This window comes from Pantherophis guttatus, chromosome 1, assembly GCF_059756535.1.
Source record: "Pantherophis guttatus breed Tessera chromosome 1, ASM5975653v1, whole genome shotgun sequence".
In the NCBI taxonomy this organism is placed as follows: Eukaryota; Metazoa; Chordata; class Lepidosauria; order Squamata; family Colubridae; genus Pantherophis; species Pantherophis guttatus.
This window is the reverse complement of record NC_142063.1, coordinates 45058715-45084671: the sequence shown is the minus strand read 5'-3', so window position 1 is coordinate 45084671 and position 25957 is coordinate 45058715. Positions and strand designations below refer to the sequence as shown.

General features: G+C 37.1%; 1 protein-coding gene across 3 annotated transcripts in view; it reads right to left on the bottom strand.

The window, feature by feature from the left end:
• Positions 1-19502, bottom strand: part of ASB2 (ankyrin repeat and SOCS box containing 2) — a 30802-nt gene extending 11300 nt beyond the window's left edge. The window contains exons 1-7 of one of the 3 annotated variants that reach the window (XM_060687337.2): positions 19083-19502; positions 14852-14927; positions 9935-10195; positions 4146-4238; positions 2535-2701; positions 876-1031; positions 196-441 (exon numbers count right to left, since the gene is read on the bottom strand). In XM_060687337.2, the coding sequence (XP_060543320.1) occupies positions 196-441; positions 876-1031; positions 2535-2701; positions 4146-4238; positions 9935-10152 (880 nt within the window). In that variant the 5' untranslated portion in view covers positions 10153-10195; positions 14852-14927; positions 19083-19502. The remainder of the gene's footprint in view (positions 1-195; positions 442-875; positions 1032-2534; positions 2702-4145; positions 4239-9934; positions 10196-14851; positions 14928-19082) is intronic. The other 2 variants (XM_034418387.3, XM_034418389.3) reach the window with 2 other exon arrangements.
• Between the last annotated feature and the right edge of the window lie 6455 nt (positions 19503-25957).

Sequence of the window (25957 nt, the reverse complement as noted above, 5' to 3'; positions counted from 1 at the left end):
TTCTATTGTTGTTTCTGTTTTATTTATAAATAAAATAATAGTAAATATAAATATTTGAATGTACTTGAAACGAAACCAATAACAAATCATAGGCTGATTAAAGAAAAGCACATACAAAAAATGAATGAATGATGTGCAGTCCACAACCAATCCATCAATGATTCGGTTGTGGCTTCCTGTGTATTTGGTACTTACCACATTTCGCCAGGTATCTCAAGGCTTCTAAGTGGCCACTCTCAGCTGCTACAAATAAAGAGCTAATTCCATAACAGTTTGCAGATTCAACCTTGGCACCTCCTTGAACTAAAAGTTCTATTATTTCTAAATCATTTCGAGCAACAGCTTCATGAAGCGCTGTCCATCCACGATTGCAGCGATGGTTCACATCAGCATTGTACTGCAATAACATCTGCACAGCTTCAGAATTTTTGCGTTCACAGGCTGTCATGTCAAAAGAAAGAAAATCTGCATGTTGAGAGCATTTATTTCATTAATTATGACACTAGCTACAGCACGGGGCCGTGCATACAAATATACCTTCTATTTTATTTCTCTGGGGAGATTTGGGGGAAAAGATCATTTGAAATCCATGATTATTTTTTTTTAATGGAACAAATGTATTTCTTGGGCCCAAAATAATTTTATACCCAGAAAGGTAAGAACCACAAATGGAAATTCCAAGGGCATATTGGGGGAATATTGGAGGGGAAAAAGGATGGGAACGTCTTTATTTCTCTGGCATATCCTGCTTTCAAGACAAGTATGAACATTCAACACTCATTACAGGTGTGAAGGTTCCAGGGTAGAAAGCATTTCCAAATATAAAGACACCAGTACATTCTAGCTCAAGCCTCAACATGAATGAAGTTACATACCCTTATAAAGTGGGGTCTCCCTGGCTTTGTTTGCAATATCAGGTTCTGCTCCAGCCTGGAGCAATGAACGCATGCAATCAATATTCCCTCTGTTTGTTGCTAAATAGAGTGCTGTTTCTTCCTGAAGTGTACGTTGATCAATTGTCCCAGGGAAAGCTATTGAGAAAACATTGAACTACATTAAGCAAGGCATACAGCGCGTCTAGATAATATTAATAGTGAGTATTATTTAGCCTTCTCCAAAATGATGTACCCCAGCTGTATCAAACCACAATTCTGTTCTTGGCAGCACAGTCAAGCAGATAAATAAAGTTGTAATCTAATACACCTGAATGATCAAGGCTAAAAGCTTGCCCATGGCAATTACTATTAGAACTTATATGAGATAGTAAACTACTTTAGTAAATAGCATATATTGACAGTTTAACGTCTTTGGGACTTAATTGGTATGTGTTGTATTGATTTGCTTTTGTAGGAAGGTATGATCATTGTAGAAAAGCTTTGGAAAGTCCCACTGCCTGAGTTTACCATCATCACCACCACCACCACCACCACCACACTGCCTTATATCAGTATAACAGTATAAACACACAAGATTTTCATATGGTCTTCCGGATGCACTTCAAGGTATTGATTCTCATCTTTAAAGCGCTCCATGGCTTAGGGCCTGGATATCTACGAGATCACCTTCTGCCACCGATAACCTCCCACCGGCCAATACGCTCCCACAGAGAGGGTCTCCTCAGGGTGCCGTTGGTCAAACAATGTCGACTGGTGGCCTCCAGGGGGAGAGCCTTCTCTGTGGGGGTACCCGCCCTCTGGAACGAGCTACCCCCAGGGATACGACTGATCCTGGACCTCCGTACTTTCTGCCGGGCCTTGAAGACTTTTGTATTTCAGCAAGCCAGGTTGCCTTAAAATTTTTAACTGGTTAATTTTATGGGTAAGGGGTTTTAAATTGGGGTAGCCAAATTGATTTAATTATGTTTTAAATTATTTTAATTTTCATATTGTATGTATTTTAATCTTGGCTGTTCACCGCCCTGAGTCCTTCAGGAGGAGGGCGGCATAAAAATTTAATTAATTAATTAATTAATTAAATAATAATAATAATAATAATAATAATAATAATAATAATAATAATAATAATATACTAAGTGCACAGCATTACATTTTTTAAAATTATGAACTAAGCTGGATTTGAATCAAAGGTGCCTGCATAAAAAACCTTCAATAAATGCCATGAAAACTTGGAAGAAATTATACACACACACACACACACACATATACATACATATACACATACATACATACATGTGTGTGTGTGTGTGTGTGTTTATTTGTTCTGTTTTTATTTAACATTATTGTGAACTATTCAGGATTATGTTGTATAAAATAAGTAACCATATAAGTTTCTAAGTAAAATAAATAAATAATGAAACTATAAAAACTTGCTTTCATGATTATTTGCAGATAACAAACTCATTATGTTCAAATTTAGGGGAACCATTTAAATAAAATTTGCATGTATAGAAACAGGTTGCATATGCAAGCTACTTTGTACCATGTACTATGTTATAATACAACCTAACAGGTTACTTTGTATCATAAAATGATTTTGTCTTCCTCTCTGCAATCAGCCTCTTTCCTGATACTTGCATCTATGCAGCAGTTTCAAGCAGCTCTCTTGTCCATAATAAGCAGCTTCATGGAGTGGCAACCATCCATCTTTGTTAGGCTGTCCAAGGTTTTTTCCTGCCTGTATCATGTTTTGCAATGCTGTTTCATCTCCTTCCTTGATCACCTGGATCACAGGATCCAGCACTCTTTAAAACAAAAGGGAGAACCGATCACTTTCTCTAGAATTATTTCTGATACAGGATTTGCAATGCCTGTTTGCATATTTATTTATCAAGTACCATCTGATGTCACCACACTCCACAAGGATTCACAAAGCTGCACAATAAATGTAAAAGGGAAAGCAATTCAGGAAGCAAACATATATATATATATATATATATATATATATATATATATATATATATAATAAATTTGTATAAATATAAAATATAAAATATAAATATAAATATAAATATAAATAATATAAATATAAAAGGAAATGTTAACTAGTGCCAAACATATATCTAAAAGTAAAATCACCTTCAACTCAAATTCAGTTCATAGTTTTCTTGGCAACAGTACAAAATGGGTTGCCATTACATTCTTTTGGGATTATTTTGTCTTCCCAGTCTAGTCTGCATCTCTGACATTCTCTGATGGTCTCCCATCCCACTAACTAGGCCAGATCTGACAAAACTGCAGCTGTCAAAACTGTTTTGTAAATACAGATAGTCCTCAACTTACAACAGTTCATTTAGTGACCATTCGAAGTTACAATAGCACTGAAAAAAGTGATTTATGACAGTTTTTCACACTTTATGACTGTTGTAGCATCCCCATGGTCATGTGATTTACCTTTGGATGCTTGGCAACTGGTTCATATTTATGACAGTTGCAATGTTATGCGGTCATGTGATCCCCTTTTGCAACTTTCTGATAAGCAAAGTCAATGGGGAAGCCAGATTTCCTTAACAACCATGTTACTAACTTAACAACTGAAGTGATTCAGTTAACAAACGTGGCAAGAAAAGTTGTAAAATGGGACAAAACTCATTTAATGAATTTCTCATTTAGCAGCATAAATTTTAGGCTCAATTGTAGTCATAGGTCAAGGACTACCTGTATACTAATCATACTAAGGCACTGTAGTTAATTTAACTACTAGACAACATGTATTTATTATGGCCATAGTAGGGCTCTATTCAGAGAGTTGACATCTTGTGCAACATGCAGTAATATATACATTACACTTCCTTCAAGGACTATGAAAAATTGATCACTACTAATTATTCTATATTGGAGTAAAATGTATTGTGGCAATGCAGCTAAGAAAAAACATTGGCTAAATGGCAGTCAAAATTAATCACCAGAGAAGCCACTCAGTCTTACTTTTTCTGATTCTGCTCAGTGCACCAGAAAATCCTACAAGTGACACCAAAACCAAATGGAGTTAACAATTAGACTTTCAAGAAAGAGAGGCTCAAGTAAAGGTAGAAACAGAAGAGGGGGGCAAACAGTCCAAGGGAGCAAAGTTTCCTTCAGTTAGTTTTGTAAATTCTTCATGAACCACTTAATATGTCATTCCAGCTGCCTAAACAAGCCTACCTCATAAAAACATTTTTAAACAGGAAAGGGAGAGGAAGAACTTACTCAGCCTGGGGTAAAATGAAGAAGCTGCCATCATACCTCTGTCTGACTCCTGAACCGGATGCTGAAGTCTGGCCTCCGGACTGTGCAGCACGCCTGAAGTGATGACAGCATGAATAAAATAGCGAAAAATACTCCGAATAAGAAAAGCAAATCATATCTGGTCTTGTAAAGAAGTCAGAAAATGAGACAGAAGAAGAGAGACAAAGAGAACCTGTAGACTTTCTGAGGCTTAAACAAAAGCAGATGGTCTCAGCTTTTTTAGGCCTTGGTCTCAGCTGCTCTTTCACTCCTAGATTATTTTTGGCCCTCAGAGGAAGTGTCATGGGATTTAAATGACCATATATGACTGCAGTGAGATTAATCCCACTACCACACAGCAGGCCGAGAAAGGACTTGAAGGCATTTTCACTTCAGGGGGAAGAAAGGCCTGAGAGCGTTGTTCAGAAATGAAAAGAAGCACGCTCCAAGGTTGGTTCTGAGTGACAAGGTTGTGCAAAACATCTGAAAGAACTGTTTCAAAACTTGTCTCTTCAAGCCTGAAACAGCCACATCTTTGGCAATGCTTGTGCAACCACTCTGGATGTTGCTTCTGCTATCTGCATGTGTGTATGCAGGATTTCAGATCTGAAGACAGAAAGTGCTTCACGGCCCAAGACTCATAAAGTGGCTTGCAAACTCTATAAACCCAACACAGCTTTTCCCAAGATCGTCTGACAGGTATGGAAGGCAGCCACACAATCCCAGGAAAATGTGCAGCTTCTTTAAAAAAAGAACGTGTATTAGGTTTGTCTTCTACACATCCAAAGCAGCTTCTCCTTTTCCAGTTTAAACACCATCCAGTCCTTGAACGTAAGCAGAACTATTTTGTGTCAGTGCCAGGGACAGAATGAGGTGTGGGCAGAGATGGGCTGCTGCCGGTTCAGACTGGTTCAGGCGAACCTGTAGTTGTGATCTGCAGGTGGGCCCACCCTCCCACCCGCAATCCCGTCCTATATCGTTGTGTTTTTGATGCTGCACGCATGTGCGGAAGGCGTATGTGAGTGAATTGCTGTGTTTTTTGATGCCGCACGCATGCGCGGATGGCACACGCTCACATTTCTGGTTGCTGGGCAAACCGGTTGTTACAGTATGTGACGCCCACCTCTGGGTGTGGGTGCACATGGATAGAGATCTAGAGAAGCTTTAGAAGTAGCTGTGTGTGTCTTGCAAAAGATGTGGTTGCTTTAATGCTTTGAAGAAGAATGCTGTGTCAGAGAACTTTACACAACTAACTAAACCAGACCAGGAGGAGATTGCTAGGTTGGGCCTAAATTTCATAAGCTTCCAATATCTTTTCAAGTTGCCCTGAAGATGCATCTTTTCCGGTCATCAGAGGTTTCCAATGATGGGCCAAAGCATACATGGAAGCAATCTTTACGTACGTGCTTTAGCAAGTATTTTAATTGATTATTTTGAAAAAATATTTTGAAAGGTAAATGCAATCAATACAGATGCGCAAGATTTTGTCGCCTCTCCCTATGACACAAAGATTTCCATTTTCTCTTAAAAGCCTTTTTAAAGGGGGAACCAAAAGATCAATGCAACTGAATTGTGAAAGGTCATCAATTTAGGCAAGTCAGAGAAGGGGGACTCATTGATCTACACCAAGGATGCCTGGCTCACCGGCACATTAAGTGGATGCAGCTTCATTTTTTAAAGCCTTTCTTGCCCCTCTTTCTTCACATCCTTCAGCATGGAGGCATACAATTTATCTAGGGCTGAGTAACCCAACTGGCCTTTGGGTGTCATCCTGCAGCACAAAAAGTGAGGTGGGGGACAGGAAAAGAAGCTTTCTCTGTTGTGACGTCCAAACCTTGGAATACATCTATGTACATCTGACTTTGGGGATATTTCTTCATAACTAAACAAAAGTGTATTTTCTGTGCAGTTCACAATCCTTACTCACTGGATCAGGGGTGGGTTCTAAATTTTTTTACTACCGGTTCTGAGGGCATGGCTTATTTTGTGGGTGTGGCTTGGAGGTCATGTGACTAGGTGGGCATGGCTAGCTGGTCAGTCATTTCTGGAAGGTCCTCACACTTATGACCAGTCTTCGCACTTACAACCCGACTCATTTGTTTGCTTTTAACACTGATCAGCTGTTGGACGGCCCTTTGAAGCCCTGCGGCAAGAGTTTAAACAGTTTTTTTCCCTCTAGTCATCAGCTGGGACTCAGGAGGCAGCAATAGATTGGGGGTGGGACCAAATAAAAGGTAAGAATAACTTGGGGGGGTGGGGAGGGTGGGAGGGTGGGGGGGGAGAACCGGTTCAGTGACGTCATATCGTCACCGCTACCACTGCACTGGATCTAGATGTCATAAAGCAAAGCCCACATTTTGAATTAACCCTCGCACCCCATTTTGGCTGGCAAGAGTGCTGAAGGAGGCTGAGTGCTGTCATGCCCCCTGCCCTTGCCCACCCAGCCATACCCACCCAGCCAGTCATTAGGGCAGAGAACCGGTTGTTAAATTATTTGAATTCCATCACTGCCTTAAGGTGCTGCTCACTTAACTGTATATGTTTCTTAACTAATCTATTCTTCATGTGTTTTAATTTAACTTGTTTTATGATGTGGCCTATGGAAAGTACTCCTCAAGGAATTATGTTTGACTCTGTTCTCCTAATATTTTAGAAAGTGGCAAACTGCAACCTTTGCCAAAAATTAATTTAATTAAACAATTTTAATTGTAGTTTGTTTTTATTTATTAATATCCTAATATTAAGCAAAAATCAAGAACACAGGGGCATAATTTCGAACTGACAGGAGAGAAGTTCAAAAGTACAGTATTACTTCTCAGAAGGAATTTAAAGACGCTTGGGATAAACACTTGTCCATCATCCGACAAAATTTAAAAAAATAAAATAAAAACTAAAAGTAATAATTAAAAATAATAATTAAATTAAAATGAAAACCAAAAACTCAAAGGGCAGACTCGATGGACCACTAGGTCTTTTTCTGCCATGTTTCTAAATCCTGCATTTATTATTTTTATAAATCACTGAAGGCAGCAAACATATCTAATACACCTTCCCACTCCTATTTTCCACTAATGACAACTCCATCAGGTGAGTTGGGCTGAGACAGTGTGACCCACTCAAAGTCACCCAGCCAGCTTTCAGCCTAAAGCAGGAATAGAATTCAGTCTCCTGGTTTCTAGTCTGATGCCTTACTGTTGACTATCTTCATTGCTTGTACAAATAGAAAGACAGGATATAAATATTTTTAAAATAAGGTTAAAAATACAGGTATCTTTATGGCAAATTGTAGTTTCTAAAATATGCCTTTCAGGACCACTAAAGTAGAGATTTTGTCTGGGGTGGACCTATTTTACTCATGATAGAGTTTTTACTTCAGGTGTGGAATATTTGTCTTCTCATCTGCAAAAATATCCCTCTGGGCAAGGGATTAGGGACAATTTATATCCCTTTCCTATAGTACAGGATACGTAAACCTAATTTTCTTATTGAGAAGCAGACAAGAAAAACGTAAAGATTAATAGTGCTGTATTGGCCTGATTGTTATGATGATCCAAGACAGCTGGATAAAGGCTGCTAGAGTTGAGTCAAATATAAATTCTGTCAGAGTAAACAACTTGTGAGTGGAGTCAATATTACCTCTGGATCACCTTGGGAAACCCAACAATTCCCTTTATTTAAAGACAGAACTCTCTAGGCCACACACTTTGCTCTCAGTCTATAAACTAGCCTACTGCTTCAGGTGTGCTGAATCATATTTTACAATCAATAGTCCTGCATTCATCTAATCCAGGGGTGTCAAACTAGTGGACCAGGGGCCGGATGCATCACATGTTGGCCCCGCCCACGTCTGCTTTAGCGAAGGGGAGTAAGTCATGTGATGACGTGTCCCTGCGAGTTTGACACCTTGATCTAATCCAACTTGGATGAGATGAGATAACCTTCTCTGCCAGCAACAGAAGCTCATAAATTAGGTCTACATGCGTTTACCATTTTAAATGATATCGGTCCTTAAAACTTAGTTGGTCCCAAATGCTGAGAGATCAGATTATAGACCAGGACAATTACGAGGAGCGACTATATGTGTATATATGTGACTATATCTCAGAACAGGCAATTTGGGAAATTATATTATCTTTGCATATTCAGATTCTCTCTCTGTCCCTCAGCTTGAGAAGCATCTTTGCTGTGAATATGAAAGACTTCTTGATAGCTGCTCTCTAAACTTCAGAACAGTTTGTCAGGAGATGTTCCTCCATCAACTAATAGGAAAAATGCTACTCATTTGCTGTTGAATTAGATTTAAACTGATAGCTTAGGGTTTTTTTTAAAGTTGTGTTTTAGTTGTATTTGAATGCAACAACATACTTTTTTATTTCCAGAAATCTATAGTATGATGTTTGGGGGAAAGACAAGATATGGAAGAATTATACTGAAAATGGATGATTTAAGATTAATTAAGAATGCAAAGTTGGCAAGTAAAGATTTTAGAGATAATAAAAGTGTGACCCACCATATGCTGCTGATTTACACCTATTGGTGCTCCAGTCAGTATGACCAATAGGGCAGTAGTGGGATTCAAATCCTGGCTCTACTGGCTCGCTATTGGAAGCGTGTGGCGCTTCTGCGCATGTGCAGAAGGTTCTGCGCATGCGCAGAGCGTTTTTGATGACGTCTGGGCGGGGGGAGGGGAAGCCTCCTACCGCCGCTGCTACCGGTTCGCCCACCCACCCCTGCAATAGGGGATATATTGGGTGTTATAATTCAACAGAATCTGGAAGGTTGTAAGCCCTCATACCTGAGTGAGAAGAAAAATTTAATTTTTCTTATTACAAAGGAAATCTAGATTCAGATAGAGTGGTTATGGAAGAATCCCCAGATTCTAATTAGGGGAGTGAGGGAGAATACTTGTATGAGAAACAGCCATGTCTTTTAAGCTGTCTTCTGGAACCTAACCCATGGCCAAGTTACACATTATACTGGAAATCCTTGGAACATCTCTGAAAATGTTCCAGTCAGTACAGGTAGTCCTCAATTTAGCACAACAATTGAGCTTAAAATTTCTGCTGCAAGGTGAAACGTTTGTAAGTGGGTTTTGCCCCATTTTGCAACCTTTCTTGCCACAATTGTGAAGTGAATCGCTGCAGTTGTTAAGTTAGTAACATGGTTGTTAAGTGAAGCTGGCTTCCCTATTGACTTTGCTTATCAGAAGGTTGCAAAAGGGGATCATATGACCCGGGATACTGCAACCATCATAAATATCAATCAGTTGCCAAGTGTCTGTATTTTGTTCACGTGACCATGGGGATGCTACAAGGGTCATAAAGTGTGAAAAACAGATGTAAGTCATTTTTTTCAGTGCCATTGTAACTTTGAACGGTCTCTAAATGAACTGTGGTAAGCGGAGGACTACCTGTACAGAACTGGCTGGAGAAAATATCATATTTGAAATCAAAGGTGGCCCAGGAAGACATGCCTTAAAGCAGAATGAGTAAGTGTCATGCTGGCAAAGGACCAGTGGCCTCCACACCATATCAGAAAATGGCCACTTTAGAAGGAGCATGGCACGTGAGTCTTTCCTCTGCCCCTTGCTGCCATCTCCTCCATAACTGCTGCCTGAAGCAATCGCTTTATTCTGCTTAATATTTATTGGGGAAGTTCCACAAAGATTCAAGAAAACCGTATCAGAAAAAGATGTAACATTGAGGTGTAGATGTGTGCAGAAGTCTGGTCTGAGTTCTCTCTCATTTGAGCCTTCTCCTTGGCATGCTTACCTTTCCCAAGGATAAAGGTAGAAGTTCTGACAGTAGGGTTCACGGGGAGGTGGTGCAGCGGTAACTGTCTTCTGTGCAGCTATTTGCTCAGCAGGGTCCTCTGTCAAGCTCTGCTCAATGGCCATCGCAATAAGTTCCTCCTCACTCATGCTGCTGTACAGGCTGTATTCCTCATGTCCAATTGTACCTGCTCTTGCTACGGTCACTTGCGTTGTCATTTTCCACTTTCTTGTAAGTCAGAAGGGATGGTTAAAAATAACCCTGGAATGCATATAAATACAGGTCACATACCTTATCATGGGTAGATCACATGGACTCTGCTGTCACTCAAGTAATACTTCACTCCCCAGTTTCCAGACACTGAAAATGCGATAACAGATGAAGGCTGGCTTCACGCCTGATTTTGAACCTAAAACTTATATGGGCATCTCGGGGAGAACATCAGCTGTGACCCCCACAAGTTACAATTATGGTAACTTTTGACATAAAGAAGGGGAGAAGTTATTACGTGATTTAAAACTTTATCTCATCATAGAAATTATATTTAATTAGTTTAAAGACAAATTAATGTAATTTAAATGCATTTAATTTCAATCGTCTTCCCATCTTTCATCGTGACCAAACGTTTTTACTTGTGGAAATGGTTTCTTGACATATCATTTAAAAAACAAGTGACACGGGATTTTTCTATATGCTCTTCATGGATCATCTTAAATTCATAGTCATCTTCTTTGGAATAAATATATTTTCCTCTTTTATTCTTTTAATTCTTAAATTAAACTTATACCACTTATAAAGTAGTTAAAATGATTGTCTGATTGCTTCATGTTTTTTATTGTTACTACTGTTGATAATTTTCTTATTCATTTGATTTATATTCTATTTTTCTTCCAGCTCAATGCAATATACTGTATATTACTGCCTCTAATTTCAAGTCTAAAGCAGAGTGTTATTGGGATAATCACATGACTAACCTCAAAGCGTTTCATTAGTCTGATCTAATAGATAGAATGTTTGATTATATTTAGGGAAACCCTGTTTCAACTCTATATTTGACCATAAAAATGCATTAAACGACCGAGTCCAATTTGTGATACCTACTTTTGTCAAAACATTTCTTGGAATAATTAAAAAGTAACAGGAATAAATATATTTGCAAAGTTGGACTATTATTTAGTTTTTTCTCCCAGCGCCTTCATATGTCAGGTTTGTTATTGCCCAACTTGTTGTTCAGGCATTCAGTTCATGTGATGGTTCCTGTAAAACGTTAACCCCCACTGACATCACTCAAATGGTATCTTTCTTTGGCAGATCTTTTTGCACTCTCAAGCTCTTGTGTTTTGAATGCCTGAACTGAAGCTGAGGAAAAACAGAACGAGTGTAGAGGGAAATCATTGGGTGAGACCAAATAGATGACAGTGTTGCATAGATGACTCATATAGTAAGTGCCAATTCTACTCTACATTTCTAGTACAGAAGTACCCCAGTATGTCTTGGGGGAATATGGAAGTATACTTAATGGAAACAATGTATTCAGAACAGTTTCTTTTTCTTTCATGCATATGTTCTGGCTGACAACAACTAAAAACAATAGAACAGAACAGAACAGAATAGAATTAAATTGAATTGGATTGAATTCTTTATTGGCCAAATGTGATTGAACACACAAGGAATTTGTCTTGGTGCATATGCTCTCAGTGTACATGAAAGAAAAGATACGTTCATCAAGAATCATAAGGTACAACACTTAATGATAGTCATAGGGAACAAACAAGTAATCAAATCATATTAGGAAACAGTCAATATGAATCTTAAAGATACCAGCAACAAGGTTACAGTCATACAGTCATAAGTGGGAGGAGATGGGTGATAGGAATGCTGGGTAGGTACTCAGTCTTAAATCAAATAGGTTGTCCTTCTATTCATAATGACTGTGCCTATTGATTGTATTGGTCTGGATTCCCAGAAGGGAGAGGGTACTTTCCAGAGGAGTAAGAGACAGATCAGTGTGTTAGACAAAGAGGATGAAGACAGCCCCTCCCTTATTTATTTATTTATTTATTTATTTATTTATTCATTCATTCATTCATTCATTCATTCATTCATTCATTCATTCAATTTATATGCCGCCCCTCTCCAAAGACCCAGGGTGGCTCACAATACACTCACTGACAGTTCTTAGAGTATAGGCTTGTGTAAATAGAGTACTTTAATTTGGTAAGATTCTGGCTATGGAATAATAAAGAAATCTGCTTGGAAGAATCACTATATCTCTTTCTTGGATTTGGGGGCCTGATCAATATGTTCTTGATAAAGAAGAAATTAGCTTTTGAGATTTAGAGCAAGTTCATTCTTGACTGAGGGCTTTCCCCATTTGCATTTAACCCCAGGACAACTACGTCCTGGAAACCTCATTTATCTATGACTTCCCAGGAGGTTACCTTCATCCCCAGCCTATATCTGGTACACTTCTGAATTGTCCTTAACTGTTCCAGTGCTAAAGCAATGTTTTCCTCCCATGGCAATTTTATTGTGGGTATAATCAGATATGCATACCATTCTCCCTACTTCTGATACCGCAACATTGTCCTTCAGGACATTTCTGGTTTGGGCAAAGGGAAATCCAGGTGTTTTCAAACCAGGTTCTTCTTAACCGATACCACTCCGAACTCATGAGTCAGCAGATCTCTGAATTAAAAACTGACTCTCCCCATTTACTTGCCTTCTCCCCCAACTCAGGCAACTGATTCTCATGCTGGAAGAAGTGGAAGGTAAAGGAGGAAAGCCAGATCTTGAAAGCTCCCAGGTTTCCATAGGTTTGAAGCCCAGACAATAGAAGCTGGTTCCCTTTCTTCAACTGCCTCCTTTCTCAACACTGGCAGCTACCCCTTCGCTTGCCCAGGGAAAAGGGGCAAGTGAAGGGATAGTCAGGCCAAGGTGACTGGTACTACACCAGTCAACTGTTAGATGAGTTTATTTTGAATGTGGGTTTAGCTGTCTTGCGTCATCATTCCAATTCAGAGTGGCATAGCCACTCTGTTTTCAGCCAGCTGTTAGCCAGGGTGGGTTTGGATTTATATTTTTTTTTATCCATACAAACTAGGAACACATTTTGCTAGTCTAGCTAAGTATCAGAACCTGTCTTGTGACCAGCCCTCCCCCCATTTCACATTATGGAAGTGGCTGGTGGAAGTTTTTCAGCTGGTAGCATTTGAGGGAAGAAAAGCAAAATAAAATCAGAAGGATCTACCTCAAATTTCTCTGAACAATGTATATGAAGATGCCAGTAGTGGCTGCAGAAGCAAGACAAAGATTGACAATGGAAGTAGCAAATATTATGCTGATATGGTTTTCTGAAATTCCTCAGACTGGTGGATAGTATTTTGAAAGATGGGCATCCATCAAAGATAAATTTGTTAAATAAATAAATCATCAGGGTTAAAGGAAAAGGTACCAAATTAGAAGCAACATGATAGCCATATGTATTTTATGCACTCATTGTCCCAGTTACATACAACGCAGAGACAGTTTTCCTATTCAGAGTGTTTGTGTGTATTACTAGGAAGAATAATCCCCATCTCCCTTACACGGGCCTCTGATGCATTGCATTATTTTCTGCATTACCATCCCAGTTTCAGTATCCAAAAAATAAATCAGGGAAGGGATTTATCTGCTTTCGCCATTCACTCCATTTTAAATAAATAGTAATTCCCTCCTGCTTTTTATGAGAAGGGGACAAGGCATATGGTCAATTTTACCACCATAAACATTTTATTATAAACTTTGTAAATTAGATGGCTGTTTCTCTAAAATGTTGAAAAGGTTCTGGGGACCTGAAAGGAAACTTCTTGAAGGATGCCATCACACAAGCTTTCTTCCCAAGGAGAGGAAAATAGAGAGGAAAAACAACTACTGTAAACCTAGAAAAATGCACTTTGATGAAGAAATAAGTATTAAAAAATTGGCAGAGTTAAAAAATATATCTAAAAGATTATTCTCATTAGTTGATATTTTCAGAGGATTGTATGTTTTCTACAGAATCAGAAGGGGCCTCTTATTAGTGCTATCACAAATCAACTTTCCCTCTTTCCTTCCCACTCATCGTCTCTAGGGTTGTATCGTTTTTAAAAATATTCTGCTTGGGTCAGGTTGCAACTGGCATTTGCCAAGTATTTCATATGACACTTAAAACAAAATAAACAGCTTGCAGCAGGTCACTGTGTGAAAAGCATTGCAAAGCAAAACTTCCCTTTTAGTAGGTACAGTGTTGCTTGCTGTTTTGTAACAGCAATAAAACTATTATCTGGATACCCTGGAAAAGTTGCGCATTAAACAGCATAGTGGCTTTAAATGTATTCCAATCCAAACAAAATGACTTGGAGACAAAGCTGAATCGGTAATAAAAACTAAACTTCAGAGGAGTAGCATAGCCCCTAGATGCCACTGAACTAAAATTCCCAGCATTCAACAGCTGATTTTGGTGGTAAAAAAGGATAATGGAAGCTGCAATTGGTTATTGTTCTGTCATATCACTATGTTAGATTTTTGGCTCATCCCTTTGTGTTATGCTCCATCAACTCATTAACTGCTTGTTTATGCTTTGGCCAAATATGTCTATGGGGTTTAGACTTGAATTTTGATAAGGTCCTTCAAAAATCTGGAATTCTTTCTTCTTCCTCTATTCTCTTGTAGATTTGCTTGTATATTGACTTGCTGCTTGGCCCACTTAATACTTTAGCTTCAACTAACAGAAATGGGCTGACACTGTTCTGTAGAATTCTTTGATACAAAGCAAAATCCATGCTTTCTTCAATAATGGTGAAGTCATCACCATCATTGAAGATGGTGATGACTTCATCATATTTTGCTGTCTTGAGACAGCAAAATATCACAGAATAAAGAATAACAGAATAATACCTTGGAGGTCTTCTAGTCCTTAGTTCTACGTCAGTTCTTTCCTTGATTAGTTTCCATTCATTGCTTCTTGTCCTGCCTTCAGGACAACAATGATATTACAACCTCAGAATTTCACAGTTAGTATGAAGTTCTAATTGTGGAATGTGGTAAATATTTGGTTTCTACCACATATAACATCACTCACATAGCCCCCAAAGTACAATTTTTAACTCATCTGTTCTTAGAGCATTTTTTCAGAAGTCTGATCAGTCATCCAAATGCTCTTTGCCAAATCTGAGACAAAGAAGATCTCCTTAGTGAGCAAGGGATTCCACTTTTCCATTTCCCCATGAATCTGATTTTTATCCAGTGCTTTTGTGCTGGTGGTGCTATGAATACTGGCTTTAGCTAAGGTAGAGGAAACCGCCAGATCACTATACGTAATTCTGAGGTCCCCTGTGATTTCCTGGATTATTATAATTGATGTGAACTAAAAGGTCAACTGATTTTTTTTTACATTAACCCATTGCATGAAAAATAACATTTTTTGAAAAAAATAAAAGGAGCAAGTTTCAACTCTGGAGTTATTTGCTTTCCCATACTCAATTTACTTATCAGTACGATCCATGTAAAGTTCTAATAATATCCAGTGGCAAATATTCTGTGATTGTGAAATCAAAGATTTTAGTGGAAGCATTTTTTTTTCATGGAACTTTGTAACTTTACAGTTCCCCATAAGATTAGGATCCTAAACTACTGTATCTGTGATAAACCATTTTCTCTTTTTAAAATCAAAAGCAGTATTAAAACACTGGAAATAAACACATACTTGGAGTTTAACTACAAATCAAAAGTTCTATCTTATTTCCTTCTTTGGGGGGCTCGATTGGACCAAAACACTACTTTATAGCACTTTCTATTTCATAACAGACATAAAACCTTGAAAGAAGGCAATTGGCTGTGGTATCTGGCAACCTGCTGGGAATCTATCCTATATTTCAACAGTGTGGGCGATTAACTGAGATGCTGCAGTTCAATGTGTACAATGTTTTTGTTCCAGGAAACATATTCCACAAGTACTGTAGGTACAGCAGTTCATTAAAATATACCTTAGTGGCAATGTTTTAAAGGATTCTGGGCCATAGCCAGTGATGGGTTTCAAATTTTTTTACTACTGGTTCTGTGGGCATGGCATGATGGGCGTGGCAGGGGAAGGATACTGTAAAATCTCCATTCCCTCCCCAATCCAGGGGAAGGTTACTGCAAAATCCCCATTTCTTCCAGATCAGCTGGGACTCGGGAGGCAGAGAATAGATGGTGGTAGGGCCAATCAGAATTTTTACTACCGGTTCTCTGAACTACTCAAAATTTCCGCTGCCAGTTCTCCAGAACTGGTCAGAACCTGCTGAAACCCATCTCTGGCCATAGCCAATGTTTTCAGGAGCCTTGGGTTGTATACCCCTGATAAGACAAGCGCCTTCAAATATTACCAGATTTATGTAAATGACCTGTCCCTTGTTTTCCTTTTAGGTTAAGAATGAAATTACTTACTGTGTAATTTCAGTAAAACAAGAAATTGTTACTGTGAAATAGAGGTAAGCAATCTGGGGTTCTCCAGAAGTTTTATTAAATTGTAATTTTGACAATTTCTTGCCATTAGCTAATGTGTATCATTGGGTTGACTGTTTTCATGTATTTGCCCTATATACAAGTTTCAAACAGGAATCACCTAAAGTATGAATGATGCATTGTTTGCCACATTTGTCTGGTCCCTTTGAAATCTCATTCTCTGTAGAATTTCTGCTGTTGCAGGGGAAAAAAATCAGTTGTGTAATTTTGCCTTATTTTTGACTGAGTGCTGTTACCCTTTCCAGAACTCAGAAAGTCTCCTCATTTTCAGGTTGCTTCACTAAATTTTTCTAAGACTTTCTGATATCCATAAGAAAATATTAATTAGCAATCGTTTATTTGATTTGATTTGAAAAGATAACAGAAATGTGGTCTCCTGGCTCTTAAATAGTTTTATTCATATGAAGCCAGGGTTTTGACGAAGTCTGGATTGACTTTGAGATCAGGGCCCTTGACACTCTTGATTCAAAGGCCTAATCATTGCTATGAATATATACTACTACTATATAAACCTAGATTATCCATATGTTCAGACTCTTTTATTCTGTCAAATCAAGGATTTTGACAAATTGTAGATTGACTTTAACATATAGCAATAGCACTTATATACCGCTTCACAGTGCTTTACAGCCATCTCTAAGTGGTTTACAGAGTCAGCATATTTCCCCAAACAATTTTGAGTCCTCATTTTACCCATCTGGCAAGGATGGAAGACTGAGTCAACTTTGAGCCTGGTGAGATTTGAACTGCCAAATTGCAGGCAGCCAGCAGTCAGTAGAAGTAGCCTGCAGTACTGCACTCTAACCACTGCACCACTGCGACTCATGAGATATGAGATCATAGCCCTTGGTGCTATGGATTCGATGGCCTTTCATTGCTATGAATATACACTGTGAACCTAGTTAATCCCTATACTTAGACTGTTAATTACATAGAATTCATAGTGATAATACTCTGTAATGTAAAAAAATGAATGTCGTGCAATTTGTCTTGCTTTTCATATTCCTACATGTCATAGCAAACATAATGAAAGCAAAAACAAAGCTTGCATTAAATATTGTCCTTGACAGAAATGTAGTTAGGTAGTTTTAGCTTTTGGATTTAATTGTTTTACAGGAAGCTCCTTCCTTAGATAATAAGTAGACATTAGTCTACTTTAAAATGTGGTAAGCCAGTCCTCCTATTCATTTAGCTGGTTAGATCAGTGCCTCTTAATCTTGGCTACTTTAAGATGTGTGGACTTCAACACCTAGAATTTTCCAGCCAGCATGCTGGGAATTGTTAGAGGCCATCATCCCATGCATTTAATATCCTTTCCCTTTTCTCTTTTTCTGCAAAAGCTTAACTTGCAATCCTGTTTTCTATGAAATAGTCACATCTCTCTTTAATAACAAAGGAGCCTCTCCCCCTTACCTGAATATAGGATTCCACTTTGATATACATTGAGCAATTTCTTTATGTTGTGGGAACTGTAATGGACCCAAAGAGCTACTACCATGTGTTTATTTCACTGTGCCTGCAGGTACACCAGAATGAAATGCATTGCTTTTTTACTGCAAATTGGACAAGGGACAAGGATTGGAGATTATTCTATAAACACAAGATTTGTGCATTCCTATCTCACTCATTTCTTTACTTAGATGTAATTTATTTTATTGCTTTAAAATCAGCATAATAAAATTGGCCCTCAATTCTATTTTCCTCTCTTTTCTTACATTCTTCCTGAGCCAGCTTATTGTTGTTGCTGTTATAGCTTTGCTTTATACATTGCATAAAGCCATACACTGCTTCACTCTAAATTATAATTGGGTGGGTTTTTCATAATACATAAAAACACAGCAGAGGTTTCAAAGCACAATGTTTGGGCTTACATATACTAAATCAAACCAAATAAACCACAATTCGATTTAGTGTACTATATGAATCAGGCTAGTGTGCAAGCTGTTGTTTATTGTCTAAGACTGCCCACTGCATGAGCCATAATTTTCCAAGCATTTGATTTCCAAACACAGACATTACTTTGCAGATTTCTCAATCCAATATCTTTAGATGAACTGAATAACTTGTAGATTGAGAACTGCCAAATATATTTACAAGCTGGTTCAGCACAAAGCAGGGCAGTTCCTGATGATGAAACATTTCTGAGCAAATAAATCCCATCCATCCTCAGCTGCCTAAACAGCTGTTTATGAAGTAAAGTTGGCACATCACTTGGTGCAACAAGTATTTTACTCTATTTTACTGCTTATCACTTGCATCCATTCATCCACACCACTGATATAAAGAGCTAAAACTATCTGAATAAAATAAATTGTAACTTCAAATGACTTTTCCTCTTGTCTGCAAAATGGATTTAGTAACTGGAAGACGTTCATATTCCCATAGTATATTTCAGAAGTAGTTCCTAGAGAAATGCATATAGATATGTACCTTGTAGAAAGTAATTTAAATTCAAAATAACATATATTTTAAAAGTATGACATTTGTCCTGCTACTGCATGTGTAAATTCTTTCTCATAGCCAATTCATTACAATTCAGCATTTGGAGAGAAGAAAAATTATGCATATTACATGCAAGATTAATCCTGGACCAAAATAATACACTTAAACCATGCATGATTACCTTGTAATTTGTAGAAAGTTGTTTACTGCAGAAGTATTTTTTCATGGACTATTAAATCAGAATATTCCCTTTTAGATGCATTGCTCTCCTGTCTCTCTGTGTTGATAAAATGCAGAGCAGCTTTGAACTTTCTCCTGCTTTGAAGTCTGGAGTTTATTTCTGGATCACCCCATGATCAACATTTACAAGCCAAAATGTAAGTTGTTCTGCATATCAAATTTCCTGTCTGAAGTTTGAAACAAAATGACTTGTTCCTTCCCTTTAGACTTCTTTCTGTAGCATTATAATTTGTAGAACTTCACTTTGCCCAACTTCCTTTCACTAAATGACACAAAGCCAGCCCTTTTATTATATCACCATTTATTTGCTGTCCTGGACAAGTAGACCATATATGGCCATTCTGCTGATGGTGAAAGGAGGAAAAATTGCCTGTGATTCTCTTTAGCACATCTACTTCATTTATAGCCCTGGCTTTCTCTAAGATTGTTTCTCTTATGGTATTTTTAAGACTCCAAGTTCCATCAATGAGAACAAAGAGGTCAGGGATAATGGGAGGATTAAAAATTGGCTGAAAGGTTTTAAAGAGTGGAAAAGTGCTGTCTTAGTTCACTGAAGAAGATGTAGGACAGATCTCTACATCTGAATTAACAAACTGTAAATTCTATAACAACAGGTATTACTCACCATTTTTCATCATAGGGGCAAAGTACCTAGAAAATTAGAAATTTTGTATTGGAACTTTTGAACTTTTAAAAAATATTTAAGTGTCTGCTTTTTAGATAAGACTTTTAATGCAATTGGATATAAAAATTGGATAGGGTTGAAGTCTCAGTTCGCATGTTGGGCTAAGCAAGATGTATTAGTTATCCACAATTAGTTAATACATGATTAAGGCACAACCATGGTCTATAATTCACAATGTCCCAAGTAAAAGATAAACAAAATACAGCTTAGTTTGATGTGTAAACCAACTTTTTTTTTAAATCAAAGACTTAAAATGAAAATAGAAAGAGATTGTAGGTAAAGACTATCTTCTACCCAATTTCCAGGAACTCAATTGTAACAATCCTTTATAGCAGGGCTGTCAAACTCACGGCCCGTGGGCCGGATACATCACGCACTGGCTACACCCATGCCTGGTTTAGCAAAAGGGGGAAAAAGTCACAATACAACACGTGACTCCACCAAAATGACACGAGTTTGACATCCTGCTCTATAGGATTATTTTAATGAAGAGAGGGCTTTACTTCAATAAATAAATAAAATAAATCTTTAGAGGGATAATCGTGTTGTTTTGATGCAACAAAACTGACACCACTGTATTCCAGCTTAAAAACTACTACTACTACTATTCTGGGTGTCTCAGAATAAGCAACAAAAAATATAATAAAATTAATAGAAAGTAAAGAAAAAAGATGGCAAGTATCATGATGAAATGAGAGATGTTATATGTAATATGTTCTTTTCCTGGGGCCACAAGATTTTGTCATTGCTTTTTCAAAATAAGCCTGATCAAACAGTGTGACTTTCCTTTAATTAGTCTAATTCAGTTTGATAAAAAGTTCTACAAAGTTATTCTGTTTTGTTAACAGAATTCAATAACATTTGGAATACATAAATGGTGGAAAAATAGACGCTATTAATATTCTTTGAATTAATATCCCTTCCTGTTTGTTTTCTGAAAGCCTTGTGCAATGCAATGTCTTAGATGTTATGTTTCATACTGTTACTAGAGCAAAATGTAGGCCATCATTTCTGAATTCAAGGCATGCATCTATCAAGGAATGCATCTGTTTGTGCTATTCTTTGAACTCTGCTGGCTACACAGACATCATTGGTTGTATGAAGGAACTCAGAGGCATTATTTTCCTTAGATATATCAAATCCAGCTGACCATCAGTGGTGAAACTTCAGACTATGGGAAATATTTATTTGTGCTAAGGCAAGACCTTCCAAAAATGATAAAGGACATTCTTAAAATTGTACTAGACCACTGAGCATTAGAAAAATCTGGCCTCAGTTCCTGCCCATCAAGGCTGCACAACAGACAACCATCTGAGGTGAGCCAAAAGCAAAGCAGAAGTTGAAAACAAAAGGCAAAGCAGGAAGCGACATCCAGAAACAAGTCAAAAGTTCAAATGGATCAGAATTAGGGATGCAGAAACACAAGCCCTCTTATACACTTTTTCTGGCCATGAATGGTCAGTGACCAGTTTGAGTGGTCATTAAGATATTCTACTGAGGAGGTGAGTCCCTTCTCACCGTGATGGTAGTATATGTGCTTGTACTTATACACACTTCTAGACCAAGCATGAAGATGGCATTCCATTTATTTCTATGACCAAACAGTTTAAACATTGTCCATTTTATAACTCCAGAGTGGAGGCAATTTTCCCCTTGATCTCAAAGACTTCATCCCTTGGTCTCTGCTGCTTGAGTTTACAACTTGACTAGATGCAAGTCAAGAAACCAAAGTAATGAGAAGGAAAATATTAAATATGTCTTTCTTTTCCAGTAGTTGAATAACTTTTGTTTTTTAAATAATGAAGTAGTTCTTTCATCTTTCCTGAAAATTATTGGAGTTTTAGCAATAAGCAAAGATAAGGAATTAGTAAATAAATTATAAACTTAATTATTAATCAGCTAAAATTCACCAATCAGTTGACAAATTTACTTTTAAGGTAAATGTGTTAATCTATTTATATCTATTTACAATATCCCATTATGTTTGACCCTCACTCTCATGTAATTATAGGACTGCATGTTTATTTCATAACATGAAGTTTAGCATCATTTCATACTTGTGTGTGGGGGGAGATGTTTGTGCGTTTGGTTATTTTTGTATATATATAATACATACACATAAACATATATTAAAATATCATTCTCATTTCTATTGAGTAGAAATAGATTTTTAATTTATTTATTTATTTAGTGAGTTTATGGTTAGATTAAAGACAATCTTTAATCTTAAAGAAAAAAAATAAAAATTTGAAAAATACAAACTAAAAAAAAAAGAAGAAAAAAATCTATTCTATGGTCAACAGTCACTGACTTATTAACAAATTCAATTATAATACAATATGATATTATTATACAATATCCTAAAATGTCTACCATACTAACACATATTGTTGCATTCTTTTATCTTTTATACTGTCTATTTCAAAACAGATAAATCACACATTTCCAACAACCATTCCTTGTCACCTAAAATAATATCACACTTCCCATTTCTCCGTATAATTAGTTTAGCCTATGCCTATGTTCAGCACAACCATAATATCTGATAAACAGTCATATTCAAAAGCTTGCATAGAAATAGCTTTGCCTTTTGCCTGGTGAATTTGAATGGATGCCAGAGAGCAACTCAGAGTTTTACCTAAGCAGATTAAGAATGCCAAATAAAAACGATTAGTCTTCATTAGCATTGTGGATCCTGCAGGAGAAATTCCTCCAGCATGTCCATTTAATGCTCATATTTTAATATTTAACTGCATAGCATTTGTAAAAGTTCATTATATATCACCTGCAGAGCTAAATCCTTGTCTTTGGAGAATATGGTATTTATTGTTTCTCTAAATTGGGGATGGGCAACTAGGGCTCCTTTATGACCCGTGGACTTCAACTCCCAGAATTCCTGAGCCAGTCATGCTCAGGGGCCATAGTTGCCCACCCCTGCTCTAAATAGAACTGTGATAACATCATCAAACCAAGAACTGCCAAGAGAAAGGAATGGCCAAGAGGAAGACAGGCTTGCAAAAAAAATAAATAAATAAAATCAGAAGACAAAGGGGAACTGAAAGCAGCAAAATTAAGTGAGAAATGCAGTTTTCAGGAAAGGTTTCTGCTTCTGGCGTGAGAAAGCCCGGTTTGGTTTCTAAAACTAAAATTAACCTTCTTTTCAACTCTGCACTAATATGGAAGCCTGCTCTGAATAAATTGAGCAATTACATCCATTAAGATCTGATATATATTTAAATATGAGATCTCATCCTACAATTTTAGATAGCTTATAATAAACAACAACATACACAAAATATCTTGGCAAACATACACACAAGGAAACATATATGGCCCCCAAATGACTTACTGTAATTTCTACAGTAATTCTTCGCCTGTTATACCTGTTTCCAAAGGACCATTGGAAAAACATACCTTAACTGCGGTTTGCAACAGCAGGAGAGGGACCATCCCATAAGACTCAGAGAATTGTGCTTTTGGAATTGGAGATAGCTTAGCTCTATCTGTATGGAAAATACAGAGGTCTAACGACCTAATGAAGAATTAATGTGCATAATTAGGGTTCAGTTTTAAGAAAAGGTGTGATAAATAGGTTTAGAATTGGTCCTAATCTCTCTTAACCAGACAGCCAGTCACTCTGAATGATATATACACTTTCTACTACACTCTCATAGCAAAGACATACAGTTATTATATTGCATCATGCTTTCATGTATGGAGTTTTATTGCTTTGTATTGTGGTTACTGTAGCTGAAACCCCCCTCCTCTCATTTGCAGGATGTGAACAGGCCTTCCTCCACCATCTCCTCCTCCCCACTTCTTTCTCCTTCTATATCTATCTAATGTCACACAGCCTATTGGGTATTATGTTGTCTAACCCTGTTTGAATATACTTCAAAAACACCAATATGGGAAAACTGGTATACAGAAACAGTATAATTATCTGAGCCTCTCAATGCCATTTTAGCTGTCTGCTGTCTTAGGCTGAGAAGTCAAACCTGAAGAAGAACTGACTGTTATTACAATCTTAGATTCACTTTGTGTAAATATCAAGAGAAGGTCAGGCATACAGCTTCAGAACTGAAGTAAAGTTAAAGTGGAACATAGAGTTATAAATAGAACTGGATTTTAAACTAAAATAAAGGGGAGTGTATACAAATATACAGTCCCTTAGTGAATAAACATGGCTGTCTATCTGGTCTTTGCTTAGCAAATATCATGTGTTTTCAGATGTTGTTAAGAGGAATTTTTAATTAAAGCTTTGTTGCTAAATTTTAAGAAATATATAGAAAGCTTGTCTAGTTAGCAGTAGTCAAAGCAGAGCAAGGAAAGCCACAAACATAATTATGCGACAAACACTATTACTAAAAGTGTGTGATTGAAGTTCTACTCATTAAAAAAGGATTACGGTACCAAACTGGTTTTAAGAGCTAAGATTCAGTCCTGACATGATTTTGACCTGTAAAAATAGCCAGTATCTTGACATTGTCCACATTTGACCTAAATGAAGAGAAATGTTTAAAGGACATTTACTACAAACTGATCATTTTTCATTCATAAAGATTAAGGAATAGTGCAGAGAAAACAGAGATGTAAAACAACTGCAGGGACTATCATCATCATCATCATCGTCATCATCCATTATCATCAATTTATAACTCACCTCAGTCACTATTATGTATCATACAGCAAGATTTCAGGAGATAGCATAAAAAAAAACCATAAAAAATTAAAACTGATAAAAATGTCATAAGAAAATAATGTTAGATTAAAAACACATAAAGGGGCCTGGTAACAAAAATAAGAGTTGATTTGGTAAAATAAAATCAAATAAGATATTGGGTCAATTTCTGAGGATTTAAGAGAAATATTGATGAGAAATGTATAAAAGAAGGAATTCCACAAGTGTGGGGCCTCCAATAAAATGGCCCTCCCTAATGCTCACCAATCTGACCACTTACCAATCTGATAGCATCAACCTGACTTGAATCTCTTAGTCCTTTGTCATGTTTTTGAAGGGCTAAACCTTTATGTGAAGTAAATCTGGTCCAACTCTGGTTTGAAGGAAAATAACTATAAGAAAATATATCAGATCATACTAGATAAGGACTAATTGTGATTACTAAAAACCAATACCGACTCAATGGCAGGTAATCAGTCAATGCACTAGCTAGCAAAACTGAAGATCAAAATAAAGAACATAAGTAATTTTAATCAGAAAAATTGTTTGTGGAATAGGGGGCTTATCTATCTCCAATGGCTGATTTAAATTCTGTAAACTAACATGTCTTACATTATTGTAATGTATGTCTCCACATGATTAACTCTAGTCCTTAAATTTGCTAACTGCCTATAGAATTGTAAGCCCAGGCCTAAAACCAGCCCAAATATGTGTAAAAATTTTCCCAATAAACAAAACAGAATGGAAATCTTTTAGTGGCCAAAGTCTTTAAAAAATATGGTAGGTATTTGATTTTTTTATGTTTTGGTATTCAGGTAGTCCTCAACTTATGACCACAATTGAGTAAAACATTTATGTTGCCACTTCAGACATTTGTTAAATGAGTTTTGCCCCATTTTATGACCTTTCTTGCCACAGTCATTAAGTGAATCATTGCAGTTGTTAAATTAATAACACAGTTGTTACATGAATCCAGTTTCGCCATTGACTTTGCTTGTTAGAAGATCACAAAAACTAATCGCATCACCCTGGGATGCTGTAACCTTCATAAATATGAGTCAAGCATCTGAATTTTGATCATGTGACCTTGGGGATGCTGGAATGGTCGTAAGTGTGAAAAAATGGTCATAAGCCCCTTTTTTCAGTGCCATTGTAACTTTGAATGGTCATTAAATGAACTGTTGTTAAGTAGAAGAATATGTGTATTAATTAAAATATTATACGTTTCAATTTTTTCCCATGGAAAATCAGAAAGAGAATGTATTACCTTAGTAGCTTTCTAAAAATATTGGACCCTGCAATTTCTAAGCCACAAAATAGAGGTTCAGCATATGCCTGTAGGCCATGGTTCAACCAGTACAGAAAAAGTAAATGTGAATATCTGTAACTTTTTCTCCTGTTTTCTACAACTCTTGCTGCACTGTAGGATGTTGTTGTTAGTTGCGAAGTT